General features: G+C 31.1%; 2 protein-coding genes across 3 annotated transcripts; one reads left to right on the top strand and one right to left on the bottom strand.

The window, feature by feature from the left end:
- Positions 1–284: 284 nt before the first annotated feature.
- On the bottom strand, positions 285–3,281 carry LOC146919443 (Pentatricopeptide repeat (PPR) superfamily protein). Its single transcript, XM_085712801.1, has one exon. It carries the CDS (start codon positions 2,995–2,997, stop codon positions 1,438–1,440), a length of 1,560 nt encoding a protein of 519 aa, XP_085568927.1. The 5' UTR covers positions 2,998–3,281; the 3' UTR covers positions 285–1,437.
- A 1,094-nt stretch (positions 3,282–4,375) lies between these two features.
- Positions 4,376–7,872, top strand: LOC146919442 (WAT1-related protein At5g47470-like). Of its 2 annotated transcripts, XM_085712800.1 has the most exons (8): positions 4,376–4,760; positions 4,869–4,934; positions 5,156–5,269; positions 5,446–5,689; positions 5,775–5,936; positions 6,206–6,357; positions 7,025–7,119; positions 7,369–7,872. In XM_085712800.1, the coding sequence occupies exons 1-8, from the start codon at positions 4,579–4,581 to the stop codon at positions 7,374–7,376; spliced, it is 1,023 nt and encodes a 340-aa protein (XP_085568926.1). In that variant the 5' UTR covers positions 4,376–4,578; the 3' UTR covers positions 7,377–7,872. The 2 variants fall into 2 exon arrangements, with proteins under 2 accessions (XP_085568926.1, XP_085568925.1); XM_085712799.1 differs by lacking the exon at positions 7,369–7,872 and having other exon boundaries at positions 7,025–7,358.
- The last annotated feature ends 5,022 nt before the right edge of the window (positions 7,873–12,894 follow it).

The following is a 12,894-nucleotide window of genomic DNA, read 5'->3' as shown; positions in this document are numbered from 1 at the left end:
TATCAATATCATACCAGGACACCTTTCTCCCAAGTTGGTTGCGGACAAATGAAACTGATTCGTTCTCTGTCCAAAGTGTGGTCCAAAGCTACTTCAATTTGGCAGCAGTAGTTGTGATAATTGTTCGCTAGGATACGGAACGAGATAGCTAGAAGGACACTTCCACACTCAAGAGAGGAATTAAATATGAAAGTATATGTCAATTCTATGATGTGCAATAAGATAAATCTTGCATCATACACAAATTAACTTCAACTATTTGTTAAATAAATCACACTATTTGATTGAATGAAATATGATAAATTTATTGATCAAATAATGAAAAATACATTTGTTCATAGGCTCATAGTGCAAGACTAGTTTACTAGTGCACATTAGAGAAAACATATATGAGAAAAAAATACCCAATATACTCCTTAATATGTGATGGTGCCTTCAACAAAAGGCCACGTAAATCATAAACTAACTAATGTCTATTGCCAAATAAGAAGCTATCGCAGATTCGGACAGATGGGATATATCCGGAAGTACAAAGCAAGTGATGTGTATAGACTTGAAAGTTGATTTGATAATTATTGGAACATGATAAATGCTTGCTGTTTTGAAGGTGGGACCTTTTTGTCTGACCTCTTAAAGTGTAGGATAATACGAGAGAGAAACTGTACAAATGCTACATAAGCGCATTTTATAAACCATAGATAATAAGCACAAGGTTTTATACTCAAGCATGTTATCAGTTGAGTCTTTGTTTCTTTATATATTTCTGTGTAGATTGATCTTTCAGTTCCAGGGTAACCTATTAGAAGAAACTGAAGAATGCATTCTAACTTTTGTAAGGTTGGATAAGATGCTATATTCATTGATTCTTTCAGGATAAAAAAACAGTACATCTAGTTCACATGCATTTTCTTATTAAGCATAAAAGGGAGGGAAAACTGTGTTAGGCCTACCTCTGTTTTCTAATTAGTTGGTTAACTCTATCAAGTTGAAAAACCGATTACTCATCTCACACCCCTTCCACTTCAGGTTGATCTCTTGGAATGCATATCTCCTTTTGTGTGTAATTTCTACTTCATTTTCCTCTCACTCAAACAGACTGTTCTGATATCCGATTGTCTATTTCATTCTCTAATGTCTTCTCTCATGCTTTCCATATTCCTTTTAATCATGAATTTCTCCGAAATTCTAAGTGTGTAATTTGATACCAAGGGATTGAGCCTGTAATTTTTGCTCGAGTTTTCACTTAATCGAACCAGTTGAGTTAGGTTGTGAGACCACCTTGGTTGATTCTTAGGGGTGCGGGAGCCAGAACTATACTCCGGGGCATTGCCAACTGTTCAAAAAGCTGGAAGAGAGCAGATAATTGAACAAATGACTCAATATTTATGATCAGGCACACAGCTTCTTTACTGTAGTTTAATATGGGACAAAGCTATGCTATCTATTTACTTCTATCCAGCTAGAACCTGCTTCTTTCCTAACCCTTTTCTTACTCATGAGGCTCCTAATTACATTAACATCTTCCCATCTTCCAAAAGATGCATACATATTAGACAACATCACGTAGACGTAATCTTCATCCTTCTCCAGTTCAATCACCTTAGCAGCTGCAATCTCTGCTACTTGTAAATCTTCCTGAGTTCCACAAGCAGCAAGCAAAGACCTCCAAACCACTCCACATGACTCAAAACCGAGTTCATGTATCATCTTTTGTGCTCTCGACAACTCTCCTTTTTGCCCCATTAGCCGTATCATTGAACAACAATGCTTAATGGACGGTGCAATCCCATATTCATTAATCATATCATCAAAATACTGAATACCCATCTCAAATGGTATTTGGCTATGTGAACATGCCGATATAACATTAAGATATGTGATACCATCAGGTTTTGTGTCTCTTTCCATTTTCAACAACTCGAATAGGCTAATAGCTTGTGCAGAATCACCGTTGCGAGCATACCCATATATCATTGCATTCCAGCTTACCAAATTCCTATTAGAAAGCACGTTGAATATTGATTCGGCATCGTTCACCTGCCCACATTTTGAGTACATGTCAATCAGGGAACTCCCTACAACAACCGATGAATCCAAACCATACTTTATTGTACAACAATGAATCAGCATCCCCCATGTTAATGCTGACAGACTAGCAATTCCGTTTAGAATTATTGAAAATGTGAACTCATCCATCTGCAAGTTTCTCAAATGCATTTTACTGAACATTTCCAAAGCTTCAGGAACTCGACTCCTATTCACAAATCCAGTAATTACAGAGTTCCAAGAAGATGAATTTGGGCACGGCATAGTTGACAAAATCCGAACAGCGTCTTCTATCTTCCCAGCTTGAGCAATTCCATTTATCATCCCATTATAAGAAACAACATCAGGGTTAGGCATGAGTTGCAAAAACTTGAAACCAAGTCCATTGTTTCCATTGTTTGCACATGCGGCTATAACTGAATTCCAAGAAATAACATCCTTGTCAACGATATCAGAGAATATCCGAACAGCACGTTCAACAGATCCGCATTTGCCATACATATCAATCAAGCAGTTAGCAACAACGGTGTTATTATCCATTCCTAATTTCACTGTCTTGGAATGAATTGAACTACCAAGTTTCACCAGGCTAAGTTGGGCACAAGCAACCATAGCAGACGTGAAAGAGAACGCGTCAGCACGAATTTGAGATCTTTCTAGGTTTGTGAAAAGGGACAATGCTTTTTTAAACTGGCCAGCATGGACATAACCAGAAATCAAAGTGTTCCAAGAAACGACATTTGGTTGAGGAATTTCAACAAACAGATTGTGGGCATGAGTGAAAAAGTGCATTTTGACATAGAATTTGACGAGGGAAGTGGAGACATAGATATTTGAATGATGATAACCAGAACGTATTGCATAACTGTGGATTTGTTGTCCGAATTTGAGGCAGCAAAGGTCAGTTGCAGTTCGAATGAGGTCAACAAGAGCCAAGGCATTTGATTTCATCCCAATTCCCAATGGTTAACATAGGGCAGCTATAACTCACCAATCATTAGTTTCACAAGTCACAACCTTTGCCTAATTATAAGTTGAGCCATTTTTACTCATCTAAACTATTAATAAGTCCATTTATGCCAACATGCAGAGCATAATGTTTGTGATTCGATCTCTTGAAAAGTCTCTAATATAATCTTAAAATTTAGATTGAGTCTAACTCGTTATAGAAGTCGTATGATGAGGAACGTCTTCTGCTTATAAATGAATTTAGTTTATGGAGGTATTCTTACATGGTCATAAGACTAAATCAATAATGTTTGGACACACACAAAAAGATTCTCCTTAAAATATTCAATCATCTTTTTTACTAATTTCCTCCTTATTATTAAAAAAAAATATTTTTTTATGTGTGTGTGACCAAACACTATTTCTTTGTTCAGGTGACCATATTAAAATTTCTCTAGTTTATGTTCCTTTTTAAGTTGACATCACATCACATCAAACATGTGTCTACATTGAAGTTCTATTTTGTAGCTTCGATGGATTCCCTATAGGAATGCAGGATGCGAGATTAAAGATTTCACTGTAGATTCAACAAGTGCTTAATAAAAAAAATTAAAGAGCTAAGGGTGAGTTTGGTTCGAGGAGAATGAAAAGGGAGATGAATGATTATTTCAAGAGTTTAGACACATGTTAAAGAACTCAATATAAAAATCATGTATTGGAAATTGTGTCGATTTATTATGCTAAAAGTATAAAATTAGTTTTTATCAATAAATATTTTTTATTAGTAAAATATTTAACACGAAGGTTTATGTGTATTCAAATCTACGGTCTAACATATCAAATAACCATTTACCATATGAGGTGCACTTAGGGACTAAACTTATTATCATATATTGCTCACGTAAGATGACTAGCAGCTCATGGTGGAGAGTATGAGATTTTGTTGTTAATTGAAAATTGTGTAGAAGATCATAATGTAACGCTTTATATTTATATTCTAAAAGTATTTGAAAAATCTAATATATTTTGTAATTTTGTAGAATTTCTGTCAAATAAAGTACTACGTGGTCTTTTATATTTCAAATTTATCACCATATGTAGATGTGGTGGAATTGTTGCAGGGTCACCAAGGCACAAGAAGAGGCGTATGGTATGCATTTTTTGAATTCATATCGTTCATTGCATTTAATAATGTTTTAGAAAAATGATATGTCCAAATTCATCTGCAAAATAAAAAACGAGAGTGATAAACCTTCTCTATTTTTAAGGAACAAAATCTAGAATTAGATAAGACAATATTCCAACGTTAACCAATTACCATTGCTTAAATATAGGAAATATAAATAACAAAACAAATCAAAGAGAGAGGTTGGTAGAAAACGAAAATAAACATCATAATGATTATCTGGGCTTCAACATGGAACATAGCTTCCATTTTCTGAAACAAATAAACCTTATATGAAATTTATTTCTTGATTGATGAGAATTTGAAATAAAGGATAATAGGAGAAAATGCAAAAGAAAGAAAGAAAACAAATTCTAAATTTGATATAATTGGTTCAATTTGATTAGAAGAAAGAAAAGATGGGGGTGGTGGAAGATGTGACATTAATTGGAGGGTTAATAGGAGTACAATTTATCTATGCAGGAAATGCTGAGATAATGAGTTATTCAATGTCATTAGGAATTAGTCCTCTTACCATTGTCATTTTAACTTCCATTGCTACATTCCTTATTCTTTTACCTGCTGCATTTTGTTTTGAAAGGTAGGTCCTCTTTCTAAATATAAAAATGTGAATTTTTTTTCTCTCTTTATTTTATTGGGATGGAATTTTTGAAGATTAATTTGATCATATCATGTGTCTATTTTGTAGGAGTAAGTGGCCTAAGAATTGGAGTTTAAAGTTTATTATGCAGATATGGTTTCTCTCATTTGGAGGGTAAGGTATCTTATAGCTTAATCTTAATTTCCTCTATTGTTTTTTTTCTTCATAAGCATTGGTGTGAAAGTAGGTTACTATTTTCAAAGTCAATGTGACATTGTGATTTTGAGAAAACTTACGGTGTAGTTTTTGTTAGAATTATGATGACTCGATTCTCCTAATTTTTTAAAAAAGTACAAAGATGTTGATTTAAAATTATCTTGGCAATTGTGATGCAGATTAGCTTTTCAGTCATTATTCTTGAAGGGAATCAATCTAACTTCACCAGCAATGGGAACTGCTATGCCAAACCTTGCCCCAGGTTTTATCTTCATCATCGCATGGACTTTTGGGTAATTTTATTATAATGGGTTTTGATCATATTTTCACCAATGCTATAAACAACCAAGGAGGAATAAAATGTTATAACTCACATCTAAGCCAAAATTAAGTATGCTCTCAAGAAAGACAACAAAAGCCTTTTAACTTAATCCCTTGGTAACTAATTTGAAATTTTTGTATTTGCCAGGTTAGAGAAAGTTAACTTGAGCAACAAGTATAGTATATTAAAAATCTTAGGAACATTGCTATGTGTATTGGGAGCTTTCACAATGAGCATAATGCAAAGTATTTCTGCTTCTATAACCGAGAAAGAGGCTATACTTCCATCATCATTAGCACCATCAGATTTTCTCTTTGACATGCAAAAGATTATCGGTTGCCTCTATCTAATGACTTCAGTTTTAATATTGTCAAGCAATGTTGTCCTGCAGGTAACTAATTTGTAATGAAACAAGATAGATGACACAAAAATATACTTGAATTTCTTTACCTTAGCAAAAATTGTTGCATTCTTAGGCTTTTGCTCTTGGTGATTTTCCTGCACCGATGTCATTAAGCGCGATAACGTCATTGTTTGGAGGGTTCATGACTACAGCTGTTCAATTATTTGACAGCGACAGTCTTAAAACTGGTTTGCAACTTGTGAGTTATGGAGATCTAATTGGCTTTTCCATTCTGGTAATTTCTACTATTCCTTATCTAGCTCGATTGCATTTTGATATTTCTGTGAACCATCGGTCTACTCTTTGAAATTGTAGTATTTAGCAATTTGGTTAATGAAGTTAACGAAATTTTAAAATGATCACTGAAATTAAAAATATTCGATAACATTAATATTTTTTAATCGGTCAATTTATTTCTTAAATTGTCCCAAAACACTAATGTAATCAATACTTTTCAATTTCATGGACAACAAATTGACACACCCTACAATTCAAAATTTATAGGCTGGTTCAGTGAGTGGAATAAGCTTAAGCTTCAATGGGTGGGCACTAAAGAAAAGAGGACCAGTATTTGTCTCCATGTTTAGCCCAATTGGAACAGTGTGCTCAGTTATTCTCTCTGTCTATACCATTGGAGAAACTATAAATACTGGAAGGTAACTTATAAAATGTGCAAACTAACCTACATACTAAATTGGGCTTAATGGTGTCTTTCGCCCCTGCAAATAGGCGGCGTTTAAAAATTGGTCCCTGTAATCGCTAATCCTGGCATTTTACCCCTGCAATTGTTAATCATTTAAAATTTGGTCCTTTGACCAACTTAATCACTGCCACGTCACCAGATTAGCAAAAATGGCATGGGAAATGACGAAATTACCCCTGGCTTATTTATTTTTTTTGTTTTTTTTTTCCTTAAAAAAAATTCAGTTTTTTTACGATTTTTTCCCGAAAATTTTTCAGTTTTAATTTTAACAATTTTTTTTTGACTTTTAATTATTTTTTCAGATTTTTTTAATTTAAAAAAGAATTTTCAAAATTTTGAAAAAAAAAAAATTTTGAAGGAAAAAAAAAAAATTAGCCCAGGGGTATTTTGGTCAATTCCCATGCCATTTTTGCCAATCTGGTGACGTGGCAGTGATTAAGTTGGTCAAAGGACCAAATTTTAAATGATTAACAATTGCAGGGGTAAAATGCCAGGATTAGCGATTACAGGGACCAATTTTTAAACGTCGCCTATTTGAAGGGACTAAAGACATCATTAAGCCTACTAAATTGTATAATCTTATAGTTCATCAATTTTTAACAGTGCATTTAATATTGCAGCATTGGTGGTATGTTCCTTATGTTCAGTGGACTCTACTTAGTTCTTTGGGCCAAAGGGAAAGAAGGATATGCAGATGCTGGAGACTTCTCAGAGAGTGAGTTTGATGCAAGCAAGCCTCTCTTATTATGTTAACGTGTTTGTTTTTCAAATGTGAATAAATAATAATATGTACAATGTACTAAACATAATTATTATGTTTATAATTACACAAGTAATAAATATTAAAAATCAAAAATGATTATGGCACATATTCTAAACAATGTAGTTTAGAATGTAATGGCGTGTGTATGTAACAATAACATAATATATATATAAAAACACCTATGTTTTCAATTTTTTGCAGAAGATTGAAACAACTGCTACAGTGGTGTATTGTGACAAAGAGCAATCCGAAGAGTACCTGATTAGAGGTAGAATTGAAGTCTCTTGGGTTTGAAGGAATGAAATGTTATGGAATTGTAGTTTTTTTTTTTTCTTTATACAATTTTTGGGTCAAGTAGATAACTAGATATGATAATTTAATTAAATAGAGATGGAGCAAAATCACACCTCTAGGTGGTAGGAGCTAAAGAGAAATGATATTTTGACAACCATTTTTTGACAACTTTTGGACAACTTTCTCTCTCATACTCACATGATGTTGTTATCCTCTCTCTTCCTTTTTCTCTCTCCATTGTTTTTGACCAATAAGAAATGAGAAAAACAAGGTTGTCAACAAAGTTGTCATCAAATGGATGTCAAAATATCATTACTCGGAGCTAACGCTGCCCAGCTAGCTATTTTTTCGTCAATAGTACGTAAATAAGTATGTTATTCATGTGTGAAGAATGAAAATTATTGTTTTGAATTGTGGTTTCTTATTTTGTTTAACAAGTCTCTCACGGGTAATTCTTACATGATCACAACCTTAAATAAATTTTATTTAGGCACACACGTGAATTATAAAATTTAAAAGATGGATGATATTAAAATGATGTGACTAAATTATTTCTCTTTTAAATTTTATGATTCATGTGTGTATCCTCAAATAAAATTTATTTGGGGTTATGACTATTCAAGAGTTGTTTGACTCTTAATGCCTCTTCCAATATTAGTCTAACCAAATCTCTGCTTTAGGAATAAGAAACTATTTTATAAACAAATAGAAAATAAGTTTATAATGTTTACCATCATGTTAAGTGTATTTTTCTATAAAAAAAATATAAAATATAAAATCCAAAATTTATAAAATATTCCTTCATTTCAATTATTAATTTTTTATTTAAAAAAATAAAATTACAAATTAGAAAAGAGAGGAAAAAAAACAAAAATTAGAAAGGTTAGACTTCCTCCTCTTTCGCCAATCGACTACAAAAAATGAAAGAAAAAGAAAGACAACAAGCATGTGTTTTATTACTGGCTCCGACTGCTATTTTGTTGAGCTTCATCCTAATTCTTCTTTTTCGTTTGTTTTTTCCTTATAGAATGTGGCATCTTCCTCATACCTTAACATACTTTTTTTTTGACCAAACCTTAACATACTTTTTAAGTATATATATGAACAATAAATCAAAGTAAAGTGATGAGACAAAAATAAAAAGGAGAGCGGAGTTTTTAGTAACCGAAACAACGTAGAATCAAAGAAAAATAGAGTATAGTAGTTTTTGATCAAATACACAAACCCTCATCCCTATTAAAAATCAAATACACAAACTTCCACTAAATGAATAAAATTCAGCCGAAGATCAGATTGATCTTTTCATTATGATAATTTCTACTATTTCCCTCGCACGATTGCATTTTGATTTTCATTTGAAGCATCGCTCTACTCTTTGAAATTGTAGGTGGTATCCAGCAATTTGGTTAATGAAGTTAACCAAATTTCAAAATGGTCACTGAATTGTAAATATTTGATAACATTAATATTTTTTAACTGGTTAATACTTTTAAATTTCATGGATAACGAATTGACACATCCTACAATTAAAAAAATGCTTACACCCTATGGTCACTATTATAAGCAAAAATTTACATTTTAGATTCATACAATTAATGATGTATATAGTCTTTATTATAAACCACATATATCATTTACTAAATGAATATAAAATGTTGATTTTTGTTTATAATAAAGATTGGAGAGTGTATGTTGGTTAAATAAGTGGAATAAACTTAAGCTTCAATGGGTGGGCATTAAATAAAAGAGGGTCGATGTTTGTCTCTCTGTTTATCCCCGTTCGAACAATGTATTCAATTATTCTCTCTATCTTTATTATCCGAGACACTATTAATATCGGAAGGTAACCTATAAGATATGTAAACTGCATATTAAATTAAATAATCTTATAATTTACTCCCTTTGTCCCTGATTATAAGCACTCATTAGGAAAAAAAATTGTCCCTAAATATAAGCTCTCTTCCAACATTCAAGATGCATTTATTTTATTTTTTTTCAAACATAACCCTAATTAGTATTACTCCCTCCGTTGCACAATACTTGTCGCTTTTGAGGATATTACACATACCAAGAAAGAAATCAAATAAATTTTGTTATTTTTTATGAAATTTTTTGTGTTTTTTCTATAATACCCTTACCCATTTATTATTTCATTCTATTATTTCTCTCTATAATAAATAAGTAAGGGTATTATTGATAAACCAATAATTAATGTTGCATTGAAACTTGAAAGTGACAAGTAGTAAAATGAAACAAAATTATTCTCTAAAAGCGACATGTATTGTGAAACGGATGGAGTACTGTTTTACCTTGGAATTTGAAATGTCAATATTGAATACACTACAATTTAATAATGTTAACACACAAAATAGACACATTAATTATACTACCAAAACTTGGCTCAACACACTTTAATCAACTCTTTACAAAACACATTTGTATATTTTAAAAGTAAATACAACTCCAGAACTTCATTATAGCTCTTTTAACTAGTCTCTACAAAGTAAAATGTTCACATTACTGCGAATTTTAACCTTTAACACATTAAAGAAATATAATATCTAATATTGAAAACATAATTAAAAATTACTTGTAGCAGATAATTATTTTGTGAAATAATACAAAATAAACAACATATTATTCCATTGTTAAAAATTATATGTAGCGGATGATTATTTTGTGAAATAATACAAATAAACAACATATTATTCCCTTAGCTCAACGCACTTTAATCAACTCTTTACAAAACACATTTGTATATTTGAAAAGTAAATATAACTCCAAAACTTCATTCTAGTTCCTTTAACCAGTTTCTACAAAGTAAAAGGTAGACATTACTGCCAAATTTAATCATTAACGCATGAAAGAAATATAATATCTAACATTGAAAACATAATTAAAAATTATTTTTAGCATATAATTATTTTGTGAAATAATACAAATAAACAACATACTATTTCTTTGGCTCAACTCACTTTAATCAACATTTTACAAAACACATTTTTATATTTGAAAAGTAAATACAACTCCAAAACTTCATTCTAGTTCCTTTAACCAATTTCTTCAAAGTAAAAGGTTTACATTACTGCGAAATTTAACCTTTAACACATGAAAGAAACATACATTTAACACGTAAAAAAAATATAATATCTAACATTGAAAACATAATTAAAAAAATTTTGTGGCAGATAATTATTTTGTGAAATAATACAAAATAAAAAACATTAGTTCATTGTTAAAAATTATTTGTAGTAGGTGATTATTTTGTGAAATAATAGAAATAAACAACGTACTATTTCTTTGGCTCAACGCACTTTAATCAACTTTTTAAAAAAACACATTTGTATATTTGAAAAGTAAATAGAACTCCAAAACTTCATTCCAACTCCTTTAACCAGTTTCTACAAAGTAAAAGGTTGACATTACGGAGAAATTTAACCTCTAGCACATGAAAGAAATATAATGTCTATCATTGAAAAAATAATAGTTTAGACTGTGAAATATTTACATTTACATAAGATCAAATACACAAGTCCAAGAACACAATAATTTGATATAATTTATCATGCATTTTTATTCATATGTCATACAACATTCCAGGTAACAATTTTAGTATTTTTAGTAGTTCCATGATATTTGAGCTGCAATCAGAAGAGAAAATTAAATATCACACTTGATAATTTACCAAATTTTATTAAGAATATGTATATTGTTGAAGGAGGCAACATATGTATCAACCAAAGCAAGTTCATCCACTACAATAATATTTAAATCACTTAAAATCTTATTTGTTTTATATTGTTGTTGCTCCACAATCTGCCAAGAATTAAAATATAAAGTGAAAAATCACATGCACACTTATTAATATATTACGTAACATACATGTTTGAATTTTTACATTTTCTCATCAAGTCACAAAATGTTGACCCTTAAAAAATTAGTCACTTTCTCTTTGTTCAATATTTGAGGGTATCTCGGTCTGGACACAATTTAAAAAAGCTACAACGAATAAAAACACCACAACAGATTTGAAATATAACACAATATCATACAAAACATTAATATAAATAAAGAAGATTGTGGGGAGAAACACTTTCACCGGCAAATATGTGGGCCTCGTGTGACTACCAGTTTGGAGAGCATGAAGATGTGATTGTGTTGTGTTACTTTTGTATTTGTCCTCGATATAATCAACAACCTTCATGCTTACGATGTCATCTAGCATTAAGAGTGAGATCAAACCTAAAGATGTAAAAATAAAGCTCGGTCAATAAATATACAACTCCGCCTCAAACAAATCGATAATATTACTTTTTTAAGTATCACACAGTACCCACATTTCAAATGGTGACTAACATTTCAAACTCTTGGTATGAAATTATTTGAAAATAATGGCTTATTTTCAATCACCCCGTTTAATAAAAATTCATTACATAATAATAAAAATAATAATCCATCACAAATACTGTCATACCCCAAATTTTGACAACCTTTCTCGGTTTTTACCCATTTTTATCCGTATTTTAAAGCGGTTCAAATTCTCTGTTTTTCGTTTTAACCAGTTAAAGTTTCGTTATTCGTTGTTTAATCCCTTAAAACCTTTTATCTTGTATTTTAAAGCAAGTAAATTTTTATTCATGTTTCATGTGTTTTAAAATCATTTTATTTGTTTTCAAAATTTTCACGCGTACTTTTACAATATTTGAGGACGTCTTAGTTCGTTTCTTTTTAACCTTTTTAATTAATTTCCTTTTCATTTGTAATTAACACGGTGTTTTTAACCGCTTCAGTTGGTTTTTCGGCAGAGAGGTATTTTAAAATACCTCATTTATGGTAAACTTTTGGTCTATCATTTATTTTATTATTATCTTTCCTTTATTTCCTTTTATGGTTATTATTATTATTATTATTATTATTATTATTATTATTATTATTATATAGGTGTAATTGGTGTTGGTAGAAATCACGTGGGTTGTCCCACATCCATAACATTTTATTTGTTCATTTTATTAGTCCATTTGTGTCCACGTGTCATTTCCTTATTGGTCATTGTAGAATCTTGGTCCCCAAACTTCATTTTGTGGTGCTGGCATTTGGTATCAGACCCAATTGAGGGTATTTTGGTCCAGTGAAAGGGACACCTAATCTGTTGAACCTGCAGGATTGACCTAATTTTGCACAGTATATATAGTAGCATTTATTGCAGAGACTGACCGGAATCACTGCCAATCACTGTAGCGCCGCAGAGTTCCTTTTCAGAAACCCTAATTCTTCTTCTCATTTCCCAATTTCGAATTAAATACCAAAAAATAAAAAAAAATATGAATGTTCATAAACATTCATGAACATTCATCCTCAAAATTTTCAGTAACACTAATATCAAACCCAAACCGATTTTAACAATATAAACTCAATTCTAAGTTCGAATCCACC

This window comes from Medicago sativa, chromosome 5, assembly GCF_051527215.1.
Source record: "Medicago sativa cultivar Bolivia chromosome 5, Bolivia_mono, whole genome shotgun sequence".
NCBI classification, from domain to species: domain Eukaryota; kingdom Viridiplantae; phylum Streptophyta; class Magnoliopsida; order Fabales; family Fabaceae; genus Medicago; species Medicago sativa.
This window is presented reverse-complemented; position numbering and strand designations above follow the sequence as displayed.